This window comes from Lissotriton vulgaris, chromosome 5, assembly GCF_964263255.1.
Source record: "Lissotriton vulgaris chromosome 5, aLisVul1.2, whole genome shotgun sequence".
NCBI lineage: Eukaryota > Metazoa > Chordata > Amphibia > Caudata > Salamandridae > Lissotriton > Lissotriton vulgaris.
In genome coordinates, this window is record NC_141693.1 from 1,174,725,217 (window position 1) to 1,174,749,142 (window position 23,926).

Genomic DNA, 23,926 nt, shown 5'->3' on the forward strand with positions numbered 1-23,926 from the left:
TCAATTAATTGTCACCTAATTGTCTCTCTTTGACTGAGTTGGACGGTCGCACCTCAGGCAGGCTGCAGGGCTGGTTGAGGTTGTGTGAGAGTGAGACTGACTGAGTCGCCACATCGACTCAATTAGAGTCCTGCCTCTCCGACTCCCCTTGTTGTGGTGCTGGTCATTGTGAGTGACTCATGTGAGTTGTGGGTCCTGGGCAAACCTCTAACAGAAGCAACAAGTAAAGTAAGATAAGATTATCTGTTTTTGGAGTTGAAACAAGATTTTCACATGCCCTGCAAAACGTCTGAAAGGTTTGTTAAAGAGCACACGTTTCAGATTCAACCATTTTAGTGGTCTAGCCATTGTTTAGGTAATGGGAATAACACATTAATTGCAATTGTTTTATGTCAAACACTGCATCTGTGTAACCACAGCTTATGCACGCTGGTCAGTGAGTGCTGGTGTACTGGCTGACAAGACATTGTCTGTTTCAAACACCTCCCAGGCCAGAAAGGCCCTTCAGGGCATCGGGCGATGGGCTGGTATGGGCCAGGGCCAGGTTTTGTTAGTGTGTTCGGTTTTATTGCAGTGCAGCAGTTTTAAAAGCACTGCAAATTTCCTTATATTTTCAGAAGTTTTCGGGCAACAATAAAAGTGTCTAGTGTACCCTGGTGGTTTATTAATGTACCTGCTGGAGAGAGATGAGAGTTTTTCTTGTGGCAGTTTTCACCTAACTAAGGTAGCGCAGAGGGTTAATATGCCTGATGCAGAGAACGCGTACCATGCATATCAAAGAACAATATGTTATGTGCCGAGGTCAGTGGGTTACTGCTTTTGTCACAGAGATAATATTGTTACTGTGCAGTTCATGAGTTATATTTGAAATCTAGCACAGTGAGCAATTAACTGCCATCTAAAAGCTGCATGCAAGCAGCATGGTACAGGTTAGACAGTTATGTGTTTTTCCCAGTCTTTCTATCCTGATGCAGCTAAGAAAGGTTTGTTTGGGTAGAAATACATTCATATTATTAAAGTCAACCCTAACCTCTGTGTTATGTTCTGAACCCTGAGTTTGCGCTTCTCCAGACCAATCACTCTTAAAAAGTGCCTACCAGTATGGATGACATGTGAATCTACACCTTACTTAGTGTTTCCGTTGCCTTATGTAACATTTTCTATACACCGATTTACACATGTATGATTCATTGTCTCTGTATGTGTATGTGATGGATTTTGAAAATTTGGACAGTTTTGCTTAAGGAGCAGTAATTAATGGAGTCATTTTTAAATGCAGACTGTAACATCTGCATTTGTAAAGCAAGCAATTATGCCTTTGGGTTTTTAGCTGCTAGATAGGATGTTTGTTGATGGTAAGGTATTCTAATGCAGAACAAGAATATTATTGAGCAACACAAGAACTGCACGAGTAATGTGCGTGTTTTCTGAAGAAGAAATTAATGATAGTACACCAGGAAAGGTTCAATGGCTCCACAGATTTAGAAATGTGTATACCATGTCATGTAAAGGAAGGTTGCAGAGAGAACATGACCTGCATTAAATAGTGCTGTGATCTACCTTCCAAGACTGAAATTTAATTACATGGTACTCTTAGTTTCTCAAACAAATGATGAGAGTAAAATTATATTGAAGTTTATAGGCCCATCAACCTTCCCATTTTATAAGTTGTTTGATATTGATAATGGCTGATTTCCACTTGAATAGTGTATTTTCCATTGTTGTACACTATTTGATAGGTTCTTAATCAATGCTACATTATCTTAATTGTATATCTGAAGATACTACCTGAAACAATCTATATAGCTGCATTTTCAATAGGATTTGAAGTTTGTCTGTGTATAGGGTACTTCTTTTGTTTCTGTAGAGATTTTCCAGCCTCTGTGTTATGTTAGGTTATGTTATATGACATTTGTAAAGTGCAACTTTCACTCCGAGGAGCATCATGGTGCTGAGCACGTTGCTAGCAGATAGGATGACTGAGAATAGGAAAAGAGATTTTAGATAAGTGCTTTACATAGCATATCAGGTGCTGTAAAAATCCACGTTTTCAGAGCTTTTCTGTAGAGGGTTTCTGATTGGATGAAATGTAGGTGGTTAGGCAGTTGGTTCCAGGCTTCTGTCCATAGTACAGCAATTGATTTCCCCCCTTTTGAGATGTATCTGAACACAGGGGGTTTTAGTAGATTAGCATTCGAAGATCTGATGGTTCGGCATGGCAGATAGCGTGTAAACCTAGGCCATAGATAGTGTGGGCCAAGGAATGAAAGATTAGGAAGGTAATTATGAGGATCTTGAACAATATTCTTTTATGGATAGGTAGCCAATGCAAAGCCTATAGAGCAGCGGATGCTGATAAGTGTCTGGGCCATTTTAAGACTAGTCGGTCTGCAGCGTGCTGTACCATCTGTAGCTTGTATAGGACCGACTTATTGGCTCCTGCATAAAGGCTGTTGTAATAGTCCAATCTGGAAGTAATTAAGGCAACTGCCACTGCCTGTCTTGCCATACAAGGAAGTAAGTCAAAGAACTTTTTAAGTAACTTCATGAGATAGAAACAGGTTCCAGCTGCTGCTAGGGATTGATTATGAAAGGGTAGTGCTGAGTCAAATTTGACCCCCAGATTTCTGGCTACTGTTACTGTTTTGGGGCGAGGGGTGGAATGTCAGCGGGCCACCATAAGCTAGGGGAAAATATGTTCTCTTTCCCTAGTGGCATAATTTCAGTTTTTTCGGAGATACATTTTAAGTGGTTAATTTTCATCCATTCATCAGTCATGTGTGTGATGCAAATAACCAAAAGTTAGATGCATTACTTCCTGTGATAGCACCATGCCAAAGGTCATGCAATGTTGCTTCCTTTGATTCCATGGGGTCCAGCGGTCAGATGATGTCACTTTCTGTGATATCATCAGGTCAAATGCTGTTTGATGTCACTTCCTGTAACATCACCAGGGTGGGTAAGAGGGCAGGTGATGTCACTTCCTGTGATGTCACCAGGTCAAAGTATGTGTGATGTCACCTCCAGTGATATCAGGCGGAGGTCACATGGCAAGTGATGTCACTTCTGCTACCCCTGGCATTTTGATGAATCAACGTCCATGGTGGAGGTGACAAATTTCTTTTCGCCAGGGATGCTATCCGAGTAAGGCCCGTATTTAGGCCACTTGTCATGTCTACTCAGCCTTTTGTAAACATCCTTTTGTTATTCTATATTGCATGTGTTCCAGCATGTAATGCATGTTTATTTTATTTTCTATATTATTTTGTATATTTGTGTAGTGTGTGAATCAGCTCCATAGAGTACCAGAGAGGTGGGTAATGTGACCGAAATTACACAAATTTGATTCAGGACAAACAGAGGGAGGGAAGTGAATAAAAGGGAACAAACATTATCATTATATAACAAGCCAGTATTTCATCAAATGTTTATAAGTGATGCCCATCGAAACCTAATCAGGAAATTCCACACTGAAACAACATTGGCAAATCCAATAGGTCTGGTGTTGGCTGCCAGCCTTTTAGCTTTGTCAATGCTTGTTTTGTCCTGGTTTTTGTAAAACTTTTTTTGTTGTGGGCACTGCTTGTTCCTCACCAATATAAATAAAAATGCCTACAAGCAAAAATCACATATTACCATTGTAATTCCTGGCACAGATGGGATCTTCTTGATGCGCCGATATCCTCCTTAAAAAGAGAGAAATCTTTTTATTCATAGTGAAGATAGCCAACTACTGAAGTGGACTGACCCATTTCCTCGTGCGTTATACAGTACTGGGTGGAAACAAATGCGAATGACACTGTAACAGACCAATGGATGAAGCAGGATGGGTGGAAGTTTATGTAAGTTTAGTAAGATAAAAAGAACTTGGATAATGGTAAGAAGCTTTCATTTATCATGGTCCATTAGGCTGGTGCAAACTTTTCTTACACCAGTAAAATTCACAAGAGTTTTAAATTTTCCCAGTCGTGAAATTTAACACAACATTGCATTTTGTTATGTTATGTCATGATATGTTATGTGGATTTTTGCAGTGCACTAATCACTCACGAGGGCATCCAGGCGCTTGGGCAGGTGTGTAGGCACTGGGTCCCACAGAGTTAATCTAAGAATTCAAGCAACTTGAAAGATTCTCTGATCAAGAAGCAAGAAGGAGTCTTGTTTGGAGAGAATATATCACATGGAGGACATGTTCTCATTGAACAGACCCTTTGCTTGTATCTTGTGTGACTTTTCAATGACTTCACTTTAAATTTCACAAAATTAAATTTAGAAATTTCTCACAGGCTCATGAATGCCAAAGATAGTGAAGGTGTTATCTATGTGATTTTAAATTTCTAGCGACCATATCTAGATACATGCCCCCTATCTGCACATTCCCATATAGTTCAGCCCTGCAAACCCTGATTTAGTAACACTGGTGAAAATTGTGGGTTTTTAGTAAGTGGTGTGTTTCAGAATGACCATAATTTAAGATGATATGTTAAGGATGTAATTAGTGTGCCATAGCCACCTGCAAAGCGTTCCAGTCGTTCCTATGCAGGCACATAGGCATATTCAGTACTAAGCCGGTTTAACGTTGTTCTGTATCGAGGTCCACCGATCCACTCAGAGTTGGACTGACAGATTATTTTTTTTAAAGCCCCTGTTCGAGGCTAGTTTTTGTATTTGCACAGAGGTCATCGTGCAATAAGGATTGTTTTCTAGCATCAAGCTCTTTCCAAGGAGCTGTCACTGCCTAATTTGTCTGCATTATTTTGCATGAGCAGGCTAGAGTTGACTACTGGTCCAGTACACTAACAATGAAATCCAAAAGCTTACTACCTAAAATATGCTAATGGTTATGACACTTGGAAGTTAGCAATCAGGTGGAAGAGCTGGCAAGAGAGATATATCACAGAAGCGAAGAACAAAGTAAGCACATGGTGACATCATTCATGAAATTAGCCAATGATGGGGCGATGCTACCCAAGAAAAATCTGGTAGGAAAGATATGCAAAGAATTGCATAGACATGTATTGGAGATGGGAGATCCAGCTCATCTGGGCTGCTGTGTTAAAGGTGGCTGTGGTTCTGGAAGCCGTATGGTGGTGTTATCAGCGGCCAGAATTATAACCGAAACAATGAGCATGGTCATCATTATCATGGAAATTGGTCTGGCTTGGGTTTAGGATAAAGTTGCTTCTGAAGCATGACTGTCATCTCGTGACGGTAAATGTGAGTGTTACGTTAGCTGATGCTTGACTTACAGCTAGACCTACTCGAAAGATTGAGTAAATATTGGCATGCGTTAGAGTGGGGAAAGAAGCAATTAAAGACTGAAGTGTTGATAATAAGATTGAAGAGCTGAGCAGACCCAAGAAGCAGCTCTTTAATTATAGTGGACAGCATGCGGTAGGCCGTAGAAGGAGAATCACAATATGTGGCTTGGAGGAGGGTGCCCCAATGCACTGTGATGGAAGCAAAGATTTAGTGGCTAGGAGACTGGATTGACACCACACAGATTGGAAGTGGAGGGCAGGTTTAGGTATCATGAAGGTTAGTGGGTTCATCCTATGCTGATCAATACGAGAAAAGGGCTGCCTTGATTGATCAATTCTGTTAACCAGGCAGAAGGCGCATTGATACATGTTGAGCCAATCCCATTTTAGTAGAATTTGAGACGAGCACTCTGCTAGGAGTAAATCAATAAATCATTTTGCTCAACCTCTGACTAAATTCATGAATGCCATCTAACGTTTTGGGTCAGAATATTAAATTAATTTCCTTCTGTGTTTTCAGTTTTACAGAGTTTTTGGATCCTTTCCAGAGAGTTATTCAGCCCGAGGAAATCTGGCTGTACAAGAACCCTTTGGTCCAGACTGACAACATCCCCACCCGCCTCATGTTTGTAAGTACAATTAGGCAGGCCCTGAACTATGGTGTAACTACCTTACTTATGGATGCATTCATGTATAGATTTACGCTTATATAGGGCGCATTACAGATGAATTTGATTTAAAGACACTGTTGACAGTAGCCAGGAAAAGAACAGAGTAAACTGAAGCTACATAAGGTGATGGAGCCCTCTACTGTAAATAAATGTTTACATGGCACCTTAGACAAAGACTCTTAACAAAGGACTGTTTAGTTCTGAGGACGAGCCTGGAATTAATGTATTTAAGATTACACAAACCTGGAATTATTATATTTCAGATAACATCAATGCTGAATCGGATCTTCTATTGTGCATGTGAAGTGAAAAGGAAAGGGCATTTTATGGGCCAGGGGGGCATTTGCACAGTTCACTTACCCAGGAAACCCAATGAGTGGCTGGATGAAACAGCGGCCTGACTAATAGTAATGTTGATTCTGTACATTTATGAGTATCTCTGCTTGAGAGCCCTACCGCTCAGAGGTCTATGGACCAATGAGATACAAGCGCTGTATGAGCAGGTTAATAATCAGGGTCATTACTATTTAATGCAGCGCAGTGAATAAGTGGGGGCAGTTCCACAGTGCACTGTATGAGTTGCCGGGGTAATGCCAGCCTTTACTGTACAGTTTTGTTTGGGATAGTGAAATAACAAGACGCCTCATAAGAAGGCAGTCCTGTGAACGAATCGCACCCCAGAAAATAGAGAGGTGATTTAAAAAATAATTTAAAGATAGAAACATTGTGTTTAGGCATTAACCCCTTCGATGCTGATGACGGCCCCCAGCCGTCATGCACTACGGTGGGCGTGTGCTGATGACGCCTGGGGGCCGTCATAAACCCGCCCACTCGCGATTCTGCCGCACAGGTGCAGAATCGCGGCCGCGCCCAAGGGGTTAAAAAGAAATGTATTATTATTATTATTATACAACACTTATAGAGTGCACTATAACCCTGCGGGCATCCTGGCGATAAGAGAACTATCCAGCACAGGAGCTGTCGGCTACATGATGAAAGCGGCCTATCATCCAGAAAATCTACTTCTACCCTCAAGTGGAGGCATATTATATCCTGGGGAAGAGCCAGGTCTTAATTTTATTATGGAACAGCAGCAGGCCTTGTGTTCTCCTGATTTCTAAAGGGAGGTCATTCCAAAGGCGAGCCGCTGCCACGCTGAAGTCTCTTCATCCCAGGGGCACCCTCCTTATTTTGGGCACTCTTGCGCAATTGGCAGTGGAAGAGCGAAGATTCCAGGTAGGCTTGCACCACTGAAACCTATCCGGAAGTGGCTTAGGGGCTTGTTCATGGAGTGCTCTGAACACAACGGACAATGATTTAAACCGGATCCGTTGAGCTACTGGGAGCCAATGTAGATCCGCCAATGCTTGTGTTGTAGAGGAACAGCGAGGTCGGGAGAGTGCTAACTTCACTGCTGTCGCCTGGATACTTTGTAATCTACAGTTTTGTTTGGGATAGTGAAATAACAGGACGCCTCATAAGAAGGCAGTCCTTGGAATGAATCGCACCCCAGAAAATAGAGAGGTGATTTAAAAAATAATTTACAGTTAGAAAAATTGTGTTTAGGCATTAAACAGAAATTTATAATAACAATGATGTGTTATTGGTAGTTTTGCCGTGTGGACAAACACAAAGTGGTAGATGTAGGTAATTGTAAATTACCGATTCGAAAATACAGAATTTTACCGATTCAGTATTTTTGAATCAGTAATTGCAATGTAGATAATTATTCATTAAAAAATACCAAATCGGTAAGATTCGGTATTTACCGAATCTGTATTTACTGATTCGTTATTTGCCATTCATTTCTATGGGCCTGGAGGCCCATAGGAATGAATGTCAATTACCGAATCAGTAATTACCGATTCGGTAAAATTGTGAAGAAATCAAGGGTGGCAGGGTGTCACTTTGACACCCTGTTGCACCCCTGATTAGTGCTGGTGTGCACATGTGGCATACATGTCTGTCACATGGCACAGGTGTAAATGCGCATTTATGCATTTACATAGGAATTCCTTATTTACCACCAACTAATAGTTGGTGGTAAATAACGAATTCTTAAAGCCCAGAAGCACTGTTTACAGTGCTCCATACATATCATTTACCGATTCAGTAAATACCGAATTGGTAAATGATGATTCAGTAAATACCGAATCGGTAAATACCGATTCGTTATTTACCGAATCGGTAAAATAGCCACCTACATAGGTAAAGGCTTTTACCGGTCGGTAACGGCCGATTTTGTCCGTTACCGACCGGTAAAAGCCTACCTACATCTAGCCCAAAAATGTGTAGGGTCCTAGGCTAGCTCTGAATGTGACAGCTCTTTGGAGTAAGATTATGTGCCTTCAGTTTGTTTCACTTAGATAAAACTACATGTACAGGCGGGTAGGACTAGCAACTTATCAGCACACTCCCTTGGAATCTGATTGTGATCACCACTGTGGCAGTCGACAAGGATAAGTGAGTCCTCAGGAGCCTGCACCCTATTCGAGTGACCCCCAAAGTGCCTAGATTCAGGTCTCTCCTGCGGGGGATATCCTGGAGCCGCTGTGTGAGAGTTTGAAGTGCACTGCTCAATTAGCCATAGATTGAGGCTGGCCTTTCCCTTCAGCAAATTTCAGTTTATATTTTTCAATTTTCAGGAAAGTCAAATCCCCTACTTTGTTAGGCTTGATTCTCCCTTCCCTCAGAGGCTCGACTTTGCACACACAGGGGGTGGCCAATAGTGCTTTCCTTCTTGGTCCCACACCTGATGTCGTCCTTAATTCTAAAGCACACGTTTCCTCAGGGCTCAATTGGCACCGCATCCTGGGTACAAGCAGCTTGATCCTACAGGGTTGTTCTCTCTTAAAGCCAAATTGCTCATTCTTTCTGAAGGCAAATGCCAGTACGTCCCACGGTTCTCTGGTGCAGGGGGGGGGGGGGCAATAGAAACCCACCTATTCACAGACAACATTCAAAGAGCCTGTCTCCATGATTTAAAAGGCGTCAGTAATAAAGATGTGCTTGACTCTAATCAGGACAGTGAACTTTACGGAGTCAGTGGCAAGTATTTTAATTGATTTGCTTTGATATTTGGTATCAAAAAAACTATGGCTTGAATGGGAGACACTTCAGTGACCTTTTTTGCTGAAAAGTAGGTCTTTCATATTGCAGACTCTTATGCATGAAAGATTTTTGCATAACCTGTGGTTCACAAAATTGGAGGCTTTACTACCACAAATACCTGGCTTTAGATGTACAAAAGGTATATTGTGAGTCGTAAATATCCATCTATATGTCTCTTAGTGACTGCGACTCTTATGAAGTGGTATGTTAGGGGGGTGTCGCAGTGAGATGTAACAATGGATTGACCCAGCATTTGTAAAGGGAAACCACTAATCGCATAATGACTAGTGAAAGGGGACAGTATACCTTTACCAAGTGGATGCTGTCTATGTGGGAAAGGTGCAAGCTGTCCATGATGGACAGCTGCCATTTTGTAAAAGTGGACATTTGAAGGAACCATGTTTGCACCTTGTGAACAGCAATGCAGAGAGTGAGGCCTGCTGTCCCTGAAAGGCCTCCGTCCCTCCATTAGTATCCATTCGGTAGAATTCTCAAAGAGTATCTTGCCTCATTTATATGCATCAGGCAGGTTTTTTGTGAGTCCTGATGAATGACAGGTTTTGCACAGAGATAAATGAATGTATCTGTCGCAGCGTAAAAACCTTCTCAGATCATAAACCAGTCCCTCTGCAAACACAGTGATTGATTTGCACCCCCAGGAAAGTACACTCAGTTACCAATGAAACCTTACACTCATTATTCGGCGGTAGTACCATCATAGTGCCCTCATGTCAGTGCCATAACTTTCTGAGTGTCGCCGGGCACGCGGGCTTGTGCTTTCATAGGCCTAGCACCGGCTTCATCACCTTGGAGCTAGTGCGTCATAAATGGTTGCGACTTAAAATCAGTTCATGTTTGAATTGATATGGCATGTACCTGCGTGGCTGTGAATGTGCATCTGTGTGCGTGTATGTTGGTGCGCGTGCACACTAGTTTAACTGCAGATACAACAGGTGTGTTAAAATCAAGATATTTTTTGTTCTGTAAACGGCTTTGTGATTGTGTACCCTTACTGAACACATATTTATGTCAACACGAAATTGTTTCATACACAAGCTTTCTATCTATCTATCTATCTATCTATCTATCTATCTATCTATCTATCTATCTATCTATCTATCTATCTATCTATAAAATATATATATATAGATAGATAGATATATACATACATTTATGTTAATAAATATGTGTATATATTTTCCCATATAAGAATGTTCTCATACATACAATATTCCCTGCCTAATTGTGTCACTGTATGTCATTGTCTGTTGCTGTTCAACAATCTGAGAATGAAAATCCAGTCTGACCTAATTGAAAAGCAAGCTAAGGCAGACTCCTGCCTTTACGAAATCACTCAAATGGCTCCATCATCTGGATGGGAAAAAGAAAACGTTCTCATCAGTAGTTTGAGGTTTATGCGTTGCACGGAAAAGCAATAATCCCCGCAACAAATGAGAAACCAGCATTGTCTGGCCGCGGCAACCCGGAGAGATGTTTATTTTTTTATATTGCAAGCATAAGCCACAAAATAATTATAAAAAAATTAGCTATCTAAACATGGCCATGATATGCATGCAAATAAAACTACAAAATGAAAAAGCATTCTCTGTAGTGGACGTTTTAGTACTGATGTATTTTTAAAACACACTTCATGACAGTATTTTTGTATCTTTGAAAAGGAGATAGAAAATAAAGCACCATAGGCTAGATGCACAAAGAATTTTTGCGGTCTCAAAAGGGATGATTCGCAGAATTGGGCCGTCTTTGCACCTGCAAAATGTTTTTGGTTATGTATAAACTCAAAATGGCGATTCGGTAACTTGTTACCGAATCTCTGCCCGGGTTAGTGAACACAGACAGAATCGTTATTTGAAAAGGATGTGTTCATGACGTCCCTTGTACATAGGGAATTTGAATGGCGTGCACTAATGTTTTGGGACCGTGGTTGCAAAAAATTCGTACCTTCCCACCAACCGAAAGTTGACGTTAACCCATTCGCAGGGACCTCTTCCCATTTGAGAATGTTTAAAAAAATATTTTAGTAGCAGGCAGTGTTCCCACAGACCACTGCCTACTCTTAAAAAATAAAAATGAAACAATTCATTTTTATTTTTAAACGCATCCCATTTTTCTTTAAGGACAACGCACTGCATTAAAAAAATGATGGCTTTATTTAAATATAAATGTGTATGTATATATACATATATATATACATATATATATATATATATATTTAAATATATATATATATATATATATATATATATATATATATATATATATACATAAAAAATATTAGCAAAACATTAAATAAATTACCAAATTAATAGAATATAAAAAATGAAATCCAAGAAAATACATTTACTGAAAATGTGTACAAAAATAAATAAAAACAATATCTAAATATATATTTATATACATATATATTTAAACATATAATATCAAATAAAACAATCATAGAAATAATAATAGTAGATATATTTAAACGATGGGCCTCATTAGAATGGCTGTCGAATCTCCACTGACAGGCGGTCAGTGGTGGTCTAACCGACATCCAGCAGAATGGACCGACCACTGCATTATGATGTTGTTGGTCGGACCACATCAGTCAAAGAGACTGACCGATGTTTCAGATGGACTCAGGGAGCCCATTGGTTGGATCATATTCCCTACAATATGGATGGCACACTGCCATAGGGATTACAATGTCCCTTTCTGAACGCCTCTCCATGATGGTCCGACTGACATGGAAAAACTGTCGGAAAGGGACTTTTGGTTGTCTAGCAAGGCCACCGTACCCCGTGGGCCTCTGCTATGAGACCCATGGGGCACCTGTGGTGCCCACCGAAACATCCATAACCTGTGTACCTGGCACCACATGGTGCCTGGCACTGTTTATAGATGATTCTTGATGCCTGATTTTCTATCACCTGCAGATGTGTATCTGGTTATGCTGGAGGCCTAGGTAAATTGCATTGGCATAGTCAATATTCGATAGGATTAAGGCAATGATGATTTGAATGCTGGACTCCCTGCTGAAAAACCTTCAGATTTTTCGCAGTTTCCTAAATTGGAAACAGCAGGCTGAAGTTTCTGCCACGATCTGCGAGTTCATGGTTAGCTGAGAGTCAATATGAATGCCTAGGCTCTTAAGCGAGGTCTTAGGGGCAGATGCCGGTCCTAATTCTTCAGGAATGAGTAGGGGTCCAAGACTGAAGTTTATTGTTAGGGATAATGATTTCAGTTTTATCTGAATTCCCACTCCAGTTTCTGCAACAGTAGTGAATGTGTAGGCTTTCAAATGGCCTACATTTGCTATTACCACTCCAAACTGGTCAACAGTAAGGAGAGTATTTGACTTTGGAGGGATTACATTCGCTATTCCACCTCCTGTCTGAGCAAAAGTAGTGAAAACATTGGAGTTCAGGAGGGTTACATTTATTGTTCCCACTCCAGTCTGTGCAACAGTAGGAAAGTGTTGGACTTTTGAGGGGTAAGATTTACTATTCGCGCTTCAGTCTGTGCAACAGTAGGAAAAGCGTTGGACTTTGGAGGGGTAAGATTTACTATTCCTACTGCAGTCTGTGCAACAGTAGGACAAGGGTTGGACTTCAGAAGGGTAAGTTACTATTCCCATTCCACTTTGTGCAACAGTAGGAAAGTGTTGGACTTTTAAGTGATTAAATTTACGATTGACACTCCAGTCTGTGCAACAGTAGGGAAAGCGTTGGACTTCAGAGGGGTAAGATGTACTATATTTTATGTGTGAGCTGCTGGGTTTGTAGGAGTATAGAGAGATTGTTACTCCTACTAAAAAATAAGGGGGTCTGTGTGGCATCAGCCAAAATTGGTGGGAAACTCATCTGCTGAACTCGAGATTGACTGACCAAATTAGCGGTGGGTGAAGTTTCCCTGTAAGAACCTCAGCTGGCTTCACAGTTGTAAACTTCAGACTGACAGCCCATCTGGCACATGGCCATCAGTTAGGGCCGTCCTTTCGATATGTAATTTTTCCTGTTCAAAAACTTCTGGGAGTCCCTGGTGGTCCAGATTAGGAAACAAAAGAAATGACTATCAAGGGTTAGGAGGAAATTCTTGGTATGTCAAAACCATATATGTTTTTGTTTTTCAGTATTAAGCTTCTGCTTTTGCTTTGATAGTTAATAAACGAAAAATAAAAAGCTTTGCAGAGTGAGTGCATCAAAACGGCCTGAAGACTAAAAGCAATACCTAGATGTTCTTTTACCTTACGAATAAGTGTATGCAGAAGTTGAATCCTGATGACTTGTGGCCATTCTAGGGTGTAATGGGTACTCCAGTGCGCATTATTAAAAATGCACATTTCAAACGTTTTGGCCTCAGATTCCGAGTAAGCGTTCGACAACAGTGAATTGCATTGCTTATTGTCAGGTGAAAAGAACATGAGTCCTGTGTCTTGATCTGGTATCTCTAGTAAAATATTGAAGAGACAAACCAGGGCCTCTTACTCTCTCAATTGCTGTTCTACATAGCCCTGGTGATGCTTACTGTAGCTAACCCTGCTGTCATCAACAAAAGGGCGTAAAGATCGGTTTTAAGGAATGAAAACGACTAATATTCTGCTTCTAAAAGATGATCCTATGAAGACAGTACCTACAGTGCTCAGTTCGAGTGACTACTTTAGCATAATCCTAGGCTATGGAATCAAATGTTTTAAGTAAAGTAGCAATCTTATCACTAGAGAAACTTGTAAGAAAGAATCTCACTATAGTAACTTCATGTGATGGTCTTGGAAAGTGAAATGCATAGGAAATACGCAGAGCAGCCAACGCAAATCTGAACCATTTATATCTGTTTATGGAAAATGGGAAAATACATGCTATCATAATGGTTAGCTCAAGAAATATGCCAGATTAGGCAATACATTCAATATCTTCTTATAAAGTCAAAATACATTGTCTATACTAATTGTAGCATGGTTACATGTTGCCTTTAAATAAAGAAAGACTTGGTGATCGAGATGTGAATTTTAGACTATCAACAGATGTGTCAATATGTCTAAAAATGAAATTTGAATGAGGGGCTTAGTTGGATAGCATTAGAAACAAACTATATAAACAAGAACTTTACAGTGTTCTTTCCAGTAAATCATCTCTTCACGCCATCAGTAAAATGGGAATGTGTGCTGGCCACTCCTAATATCATGGGACAAAGCAAACAGGAGCAATCTGTGCCACCATCAAAATGCCTCAGTTTCGTCCGACCCTTCCGACCAAATAAGTGTGAAAACTATCAAAGTGAGATTCTTTTCATTAAATAGGAAATAGTAAAAACCGGGAAAAATTGGGTGGACAATGTTTTGGACCCTTCCATTAACTTGTCAAGAATATCAATATAGGGGCGGCAAGATGCTTGAGATACTTGTAATCAGAAGTGGCTTTTAAAGACATTAGTTATGGGTACATTATTAAGATTGTGAAACTAGAAAAGTAAACAGCTAGCCTCTTCAGGTCAATGGATCATTGAGATCACTCGTTAGGAAATTTGGGAAACACTACTGGTTAAAGAACAAGATGGACGACCCTAAAGAATAATTGTATGGATTTCTACGTTTCAGCTGATAGTTCCATTCAAAGTGAATTCGTTGATTTGATATAAGTTGTTACCTGTCTCTTTTTCCCTTTCTCCCTTCTTTATCTTCTTTATTTTCATTTTCATATTTTCTCCCCTGGCTAGTGTGTCACACTCGTTGTACATATATATTTGTTAACCTTCAGGTTCAGAATGTTACAGTCTGCACACTCCGTCATGTTGGTTTGCAGGTTCTTGGCTGTGTGCATTTTGTTGGACAGGTGTTTCATTTCAGTGTACTGGTGGCTTTAGTAGGGATAGACCCGGAAGTTCGCTGGGTCTAATGAAAATCCTTAACAGTTGCTGATGATGTCATTGGTGCATCATTTCTTTATGCCCACAGATCCAAAAGGCTTGCATGCAAGCCACACACTCATGGTTAACCTGTATGGCTTGTCTGTGCCTTCTTTCTAGAAGCATGGCACACAGGGGCGGCTCCTCTGTTATGGCGGAGGAGCGTCGCCCCACTGCTGGGACCACCAGACGCATGTAAAATAAAATGACAATAAAGCATTTAATAAAACTGCCATATTATTTTTTGATTTTACACCGGAGCCGCAGCCGAGTCTTGAGTGTGGGTCCATCCTCTGAGAGATAGAAGCAGGAGGAGTAGTGGGCACGGAGCCCTGTAAGCGCACATGTCAATTTGTCCGGCCGACTTAGGATGGCAAAACCGACATGCACACTTGGATATCTCCAGCCTGTTGCTTGGAGATATCAGCAGGGCTCAAGAGCACAGGCTCCCAGTCCCTGCTGAAGTGTGAAACCAGCCCGCTCTGTCCAATCCCGGCACTTCTCTCATGCTGGTTAATCAAAGCATGAGAGCAGCGTCTGGATTGGTGCAGGAGAGTGGGAGCCTGTATGTGCATCATAGTGAGCCAAAGAGGCAGCGAGGTGGCGGGTGGCAAGTTGCAGGTACTTTTTATTTTTTTTAAAACTGTCCACCGCGTTGCCCCACCACTTTTCCCTGAAAGCAGGCGCCGCCAGTGGCACACTGAATACATTTTTTCTTGCACAGTTATCGCTCCTATGTTTCCTCACACTACAGTTGAATTCTGCTGCTAGACAGTATTTTTTCTGTCTTTAGTGGTATCGCAGTCCGTCATAGTTATTCACTGGTCTGCGCTTTTAATTTGTGTTGGTATATGCACACCCGTGGACTCTAGTGCCTGTCAGTGGCTGCTTGCTGTTTTTAAATTAGGAGTAGCTAATTATGTGTTTGGTCAATGAATACAACCTTTGTTCTAGTAATTAACGCTTCTGCCTTTCTGCACCCAGTAATGCATCGGCAAGGAATTCCACTTTATACCTATCTTGCTTGGCTATTGCCCATCAGTGCATCATCTGAGTGTTAATGTTAGGATTGACACAACTTGTTCCCTCGCCGTTCCCCTGCTGGCGGGGCTGTGAGACTGTCTCGCAGCTCAGCACGATGGCTGCTGTGTGATTTAGCGGCACAGCAGTTGCATTAACTATGTTTATTTTGCTAATCTGTAATCTTTTTTTAAAATGTTTAAATACTAATTAGGTACATAGTAAGGGAACAATAGTGCAATGTGTGAGTCAAGCACTGCCTGGCTGTCTTGCAAAAGATACAGGCTCATTTTTAGTTCGAACTGCGAATTTTGTAAATAACAATTCATTGGATAGAAATCCTGTCAAAATAAAAATTCCCAAATGACACGATCAATTCTACTAGCGTATCACTAAAATCATTTCACGCAGGGATATAGCCCCAGCGGGTACAGGAAGTGAACTCAGCCAATGGAGGGAATGCCCATGACGTGTGCATTGTATACAGCCACTAAAATGGCAATGCAGCAATGGGAGAGTATTTATAGACGGCTAAACTGACAAATCCACATGACCCTTTCAAGTATTATGGCTCCCACCAGGACCTTAGTTTTTAGTCATAAGTTAGGAGGGGCAGAATTGGTGGAGTTTGAATCCATGAATTTGGCAGAATTAGATTAAAATTCAGTGAGATTTAGCGCAATTCCACGATGGTTCAAAGTGGTAATTTAGCTCTATTTTTTTACCGCAAAATGTACCTCCACGTCAAAAAATTGATGCAAGGATGCATTTTGCCCTAAGAAAATAGAGCAGCCAAATTCCACTCGCCGCCCTTACATACTCGTCAGCCGCCGAGTGGTATACTGTGGTTTCTAAACTTAAGAATCCCCTGCATAACACTCTGCTGTGCATACTCCTCGACTCTCTTACATACTCTGCAGTAATCACTACTACGTATGCAAGGGCACAGAGGGGTATGCACTGAAGTGATTTTTAAACAGGGCGTGAAGGGGAAGTAGTACCTCTATCTTGAAAAACCACTGCTGATTATAACCCTCGGCAGCACTTACCTACTCTGCAGTGATTACTGCAGAGTGTGTAATGGCGCTGATGGGCTTGCACTGCATTGCATGTACCTCAGCGCCCTTACATACTCTACGCTGATGGGCTTGCACTGCATTGCATGTACCTCAGCGCCCTCACATACTCTGCAGTGATTACTGCAGACTTTGTAAGGGTGTGGAGGGATATACACAGAGGTTTCTAAACAGGGTTGCAAGAGGAAGCAGTCCCTCTATGTTTAAAAACCTACTTTAATGTGAAGTGATTTGAAAACATAGAGCGACTGCTGCCTTTTCCAGCCCACTTTAAAAACAATTTACTGCAGATTAATTTCACTGGAGGATAGTCAGAATTTATTACAAGAGTAATGCATAATTACCAAATTCCTACGATTCCATTGGCAGCAATAACATTTCCACCCAGGCCTAGTCATAAGCATTGAGTTTCCGTGTATTGAATGCAACGTCATTTTAGGTCTAGCATAGGGGTTTCACAGGCCTCATAGAATCATAACTGCATATATATAAATATATATTGGTTGTTGAAACTATGGGGCTGATTATGAGTCTGGCGATCTTTGACTGCCAGACTCCCTCTGGCAGTCTTGCGGCCGCCGTATTACGAGGTGGCCATTTGTACCATCCACCGCTCCCTGGTGGTGGCGCTGCGGATAGGGGTATCCAATAACCAAGGCGGGACTGCCGCCTTCTGCTGAGCAAATTTAAAGTTTCCCCACTCCCAGCCTTTTCATAGCGGTAAGCCTGTCATGAAAAGGCTGGCTGTGGGGAATCAAAGGTGGCCCTTCAGGGCCCTTGCCGCCATGGGGATGCATTTAAGGGGGCACAACATGTGCCCCCCCTATTTGCATGTACTCCAAGTTCCAGCACAGCATTGTCTTCACAGTCCATGCCATTCTGGAACTTCTTCTACGTTCCCATTGCGGTGCCTGTTTTCAGGTCACCACCGTGGGAACAGCAATGGAAAAACCCACCAGCCACAAGTTGTTATCGTGATCTGGCGGGCAGACCATGCACAGCTTTGGCGGTGCTGTGTAGCCGCAAAGCTGCAGAAGCAGCGCCAAAATTGTAAATGGGCCCTGTCTTCAGATTAGAATAATTCAAATCCAAAATTACCTTTTCTTTGTGCCTGTGAGAATCATATTTTCCTGTAATTTGCATTAAAACTAAAACGGATTTTTATACCTGTCCTAAGTACAACTGTGGGTTTGATAAAATGATACACCATGCCTATTTTTAATAAATGATTATATTTTAATTTAAAACTTGATTGAAGGGATATGGTCATCATGTTTATGTTGTGCGAATTTTGTTTTCCTCTTTCTTTTAATTTTTGTAGCACATGTATGCAATTAAATATTAAACATAATGATCTGACTTGGTTGCATAAGCCAGGCCTACCAGTATTGCCCATGCTTGTGTCATTACATGGCCTCCTTTTCGATTGCCATTGACCTGTGCTGAGTTGTGAGGTAGCAAAATGCCAACAGGTTTCAGTGTTGAAACCGGTTGGCTTTACCATTGCTTTTTTTCATCCTAGACAGCTACTGTGAAACAAGCATTTACAATGCAATGGTTTTGCCTTTGTTAAAGTTAGAGCTATTGGCATTGCTCTTGACATTATTTTTATTTATGTTTTTTTTAACATAAATGGCATTGTCATTTACAATAGCAAATTTAACCACTCATCTAACCCATCTGAACACCCAGCCACTGATCCACCCGCTCATCTATCTACGCATGCGCTTGCCAATCTCTTCATTCACCCACCCAGCTGCCCACTTGTCCATTCCGGTACCCACTCATCTATCAAAGCAGGCGCCCGCCGACCTCATCATACATCCGCTCCCTCGTCCCTCCCTCCAGCTGCCCACCTACTCATCCATCCACTCATCCTTCCACCTATTCATCCATCCGCTCACACATCCATCCGCCCACTCATCAATCTGCTCATCCTTCCACCCGCTCATCCATCCTCTCACTCATCCATCTGCTCATCTTTCCACCCACCCATCCGCCCGCTCATCCTTCCACCTACTCATCCATCCACTCATCCTTCCACCTACTCATCCATCCATCCACCCACTCATCCATCCGCTCATCCTTCCACCTACTCATCCATCCGCTCACTCATCCATCCTCCCACTCATCCATCCGCCCACTCATCCATCCGCCCACTCATCCATCCGCCCACTCATCCATTCGCCCACTCATCCTTCCACCTACTCATCCATCCGCTCATCCTTTCACCACCTCATCCATCCGCTCATCCTTCCACCTACTCATCCATCCACTCATCCTTCCACCTACTCATCCATCCGCTCACACATCCATCCGCCCACTCATCAATCTGCTCATCCTTCCACCCGCTCATCCATCCTCTCACTCATCCATCCGCTCATCCTTCCACCCACGCATCCATCCGCTCATCCTTCCACCTACTCATCCATCCACCCACTCATCCTTCCACCTACTCATCCATCCACCTACTCATCCTTCCACCCACTCATCCTTCCACCCACTCATCCTTCCACCCACATAGCTGCCAAGGTTTCAGATTGCTTTGTGTGACATTTTCAGAATTGTACTTTAATTATGAGTGACATTTAATGACTACGAGTGACACTTTCTCACGCGCAAAATCAAGCAATGAAAATGAGGGAAATAGGTATAGGCTGAATAAATAAGACTTTACGCAAATGAGTACAGTGTCTTGTTAACAAAACTGTAAATATCACAATCGAACTGCACTTTAACACTATTGAAATCATTAACCCCGAGCGGCCGCCCCTGTTGGCGCGCCGCTACCTGCCCAACCCCGAAGGCATCGGCACACATCAACATGACCCACCGGCTATCACAGAGGCTTTGCTGACAGACTTTGCGACACCACTGTCACAGAAAATAATTGGACGGGCAGCGGCACCACTCATAGTCACAGAATCCATCAGTACTGTGACCCCGACCGTCTCAACAGGAGTTTGTGGGCTTAATGTCACTTAAGTCAGAGAGTAACTTCAGCTGTAACAGGGCACATGTACCAGGGCACACTGTACCCTCTCACCCCTTAGTTGAACCAACAGCACGCATTTTATGTGCAGACTTCTTTCTGGCATCCTGACGCCCTCAGACATCCTGAAGACTCTACCCGCTAAACCCCGCAATGGAGCAGCACCGACAAAGGCAGCAGTTAGGGTTATAAGAAGCAACAATTTTTAAGTTAGGAGGGGCACAGTTTACTAGTAATCCATTAGGGTAAGACACAGTTACCGCTTTCTTTCTTTCTTTGCGATGTGTTCCGACCACCGGCCGCTGCAATCGCCGATCACTGTGCGACGTGCAGCTCAGCTGTAACTGAATTAGGCGCGGTGCTGGTCCATTTGATTTTGACTGCACGCAGCAGCCCGGACCGGTGCGGGAAGCAGAAGGAGGCAGCCCTGCAGGCGCCATGATTAAAGCGCCATCGCAAATTTGCCCGTAACAAACCCCCCGCCTTTGGAAGCAGGACGTGACGGCCCGGGCGCCGCATGAGACAGGAGCAGGAAGGCGGGTGCCCTCAATCCCGGACCAGATTTGGGGGCGTTGACGAGAAGAGGCTTTCGGCTGACGTAGCCAAAAGCCAAAAATTCTCGGGAACGCCCCCGAATCTGGTCCGAGATTGACGAACAGAGCCCTCTCCCAATGGCTAGCCTCCATTTGTGGAGCTAGCCAATGGGAGGAGGGGGCGGCTACCCGACCCCACACAGAAATCATAACGTTTTTTGGCGCATGCGCACTACGTGCGCATCGCCAGTCAAAACCTAAAAACGACCCCCAGGGGGATAAAACTGGTCCCTGCCCTGGCAGCCCACCGGGAAACAGCTGGTGCCTGCTATGGCGAGTCCGGCCTTGCTCAACAGTGGACAAACTCTTAAGTTAGAAATCCTTGAGCAATGTCACCATCTTAGCTCAACCTGATACTTTAATATCGCTGCTTTACTTTTTCTAGGCACTTTTTGCCATTGAACTTTAAATATTCATATCTCTGGATCCCCTTAACCAAATTTGCTTATTTTGGTTCATTTTTGCATACTCTTGTTTTTCTAAATTAATTGAGGTGATTGTTTTTGTAATTTAAAATCGTTGGCATGCTTGAACTTCAAACACATCTCTCTGGGAGCTGCCTGCTGCTTGTGCCACAGAAGTGGTGAGCAGCTTTTCACAGAGCACTATTTAGGTAAGGGTGCCTCCTGTACCAAATGAATAACCCACTTTCCGACCATTAGCAATATTACCATCTGTGAAACTGCAGAAACACTTTATATCAACTAATTTATTATTGTTTACGAGAAATGAAGGAACCATGTTTTTATCAACGTCAGAAAATTATATTTTCCAACAACAACTAAAATGCACACCGCGTGTGCGAATTTTTTTTGTTAATAGCATGTAATTACCCCGACGATTAACACAGGCAGCCCACTACAATTTACTCTCTCATCAGCATTTCGCCATACAGTTGAAATTGTGGGAAACCGAGACGCAGAAAGTCCCCGACGAGAAGGAGAAGCCATCCATTGCCCCCGCTGAACTCGAGAGGCGAGGCGCTGCGCCGCAACCCTGCAAGCCAAGTCACCCACAGGACTCGGGTAGAAAAGAAAATTAAGCGCGAGATTACCTATCATTTCGGAGCCCTTTCTTCCACTCAACAGGATCATTATATGAAGAAATTGCGGCACAAAGCAACTCAGCAGAAACATTTTGACAAAAGCTCCGGCACGCTGAAACCACTGCAGAATCCCAATAGCCTGGGGGCGATGAAAGCAAATGGGCTGAAAGGAACAATTCCTCGTGTTTGCCCACAGAGTAAAGGCGCGCTCTTTTGTTAAAACTGAAACCGGTGCTTGTGACAATGGGGGAACGCGATATGAGTATCGGCGAACAAGATCGCCCCATGCGTGATTCCTTTAGCAGAGATTTGTGAATCCAGCTAAATTGATTAACTTATGAGGTGCTGACAGCGCCATTCAGTCTTTGGACAATTGTTGTCTTGTTAGTGCCTGATGTAATGTCGCTGATCTGTCCCTCCAACGCCGGTGATTTCCAGACAGATCCATCTTGCTAATGCACCAAAGCATTTTACTGAAAAAAGCGAGCCTGTGAGGCGAAGGCAGGAGTGAGTAATTAAAGCGCCATCGCAAATTTGCCCGTAACAAACCCCCCGCCTTTGGAAGCAGGACGTGACGGCCCGGGCGCCGCATGAGACAGGAGCAGGAAGGCGGGTGCCCTCAATCCCGGACCAGATTCGGGGGCGTTGACGAGAAGAGGCTTTCGGCTGACGTCGCCAAAAGCCAAAAATTCTCGGGAACGCCCCCGAATCTGGTCCGAGATTGACGGACAGAGCCTTCTCCCAATGGCTAGCCTCCATTTATGGAGCTAGCCAATGGGAGACTGGGGCGGATACCCGACCCCACACACAAATCATAAGGTTTTTTGGCGCATGCGCACTACGTGCACACCGCCAGTCAAAACCTAAAAACGTACATCTGCAGCAGCCATCTTTGAATGGGATTCGATAAAACTCAATGATGCCTGGCACGGATATACGTGCATTCACAGTGACCATCTTTGAAATAGTTTTCATGTTTTTAGGAAACCCTGTTTAAAGACTGGAGTTGTGGATAAACACACATCTCAAGCAGCTATCTTTCAAAGCATGTCGTTATATTTTTAGAAATACCTTTGCAAGATGGCCATTGTGGAAGCGGGCACATCGGCACGGACAAATCTTTGAATCATTGGGTGTTATTTTTAAAAATACCATTGAAAGGCTGCTGCTGTGGATTTGAGTGTATTTACGGAAACCATCTTTGAACGGTATTTGGTTAACAATCGTCATGCTTGGGATTGGGAAGCTCTCTTGGAATCATTAAAAAGCATTTTAAGGTGCCCACTTACAATAGTCCTGCAGGTGGCACATAGTACCAAGGAAATGGGTGTATAAGGAGGCTGGGTAGTGGGTGGGTAAGAGTGGGTTATTAAAGAGAGTGGAATGGGGACACGGGGGAGCAGGGAGAGACAGAGAGACGGAAAATGGAGATGAAAGAGTCCCTCACATACACTGCCAGTCAAGGTCTGATGTCATCAGTGAAATAACACACTATAACTTGACTTTGCGACCGAATTTCTCCTGGGTGGGACAAATACAAGAATACTGAGAAATGTTGTCAATCCTAATTCTTGCAAGTTATCGGGTAGAGGCTCAGACGCTGGGAGGGTTACCTCTTCCTCTACTTCATCATAAAGGTGACAATATTATCTGTGTATTTACAAAGAGGCCCTTACCTAAATTAGTTTCAAACTTTGAGAGATTGTGTACTTAGTGCAATGTGACAATTTACGTACCCAAGTTTAAGATTCTGAAAGTTGGTTGCAGACCATGATCGAGAAGCAAACTGATGTATGATAAACAGTTTGAGCAAGTCTTCTCATATTTACTGCTTGGAGACCTGTTTCCCTGTGGGGTGAACTGGTTACAGAAAACACTGAGCTCTTACAAGCACTATCAAAATCATTGGGTTTGAAATGCGTATAGCGTTCTTTTTACTTTGTCAATGGACCAGTTGTTAACTACTACCTCACTCTTATAGAGGCCTTATTATAATTGGTGTGGCTAGTGTAGTCAAACTCTGCTTTTTCACGCTTTTCCTCAGGTACTGTATTTTGCTTACATTATTCCTTACAGATTGAACATCCCATTACAGATTTCTGGTAGCATTACCATACGTAATATTGGTTGCTATATTCAGTTATTAGGAACAGTAGCACTTGCTTTACAGAAGTTCGTTCCTCAGTGACCTGAATTTAATATATGTAGCAAAAGGGTAGTGTAAGGGATCTGGGACTGTTCCTTTGTATTCCC

At 42.6% G+C, this 23,926-nt stretch overlaps 1 protein-coding gene across 1 annotated transcript in view; it reads left to right on the forward strand.

Annotated features, from left to right (window-relative positions):
* PLPP4 (phospholipid phosphatase 4) overlaps window positions 1-23,926 on the forward strand; it is a 918,420-nt gene that overhangs the window by 270,850 nt on the left and 623,644 nt on the right. The window contains exon 2 of the mRNA XM_086920298.1: window positions 5,782-5,890. Coding sequence (XP_086776424.1) covers window positions 5,782-5,890 — 109 coding nt within the window. The remainder of the gene's footprint in view (window positions 1-5,781; window positions 5,891-23,926) is intronic.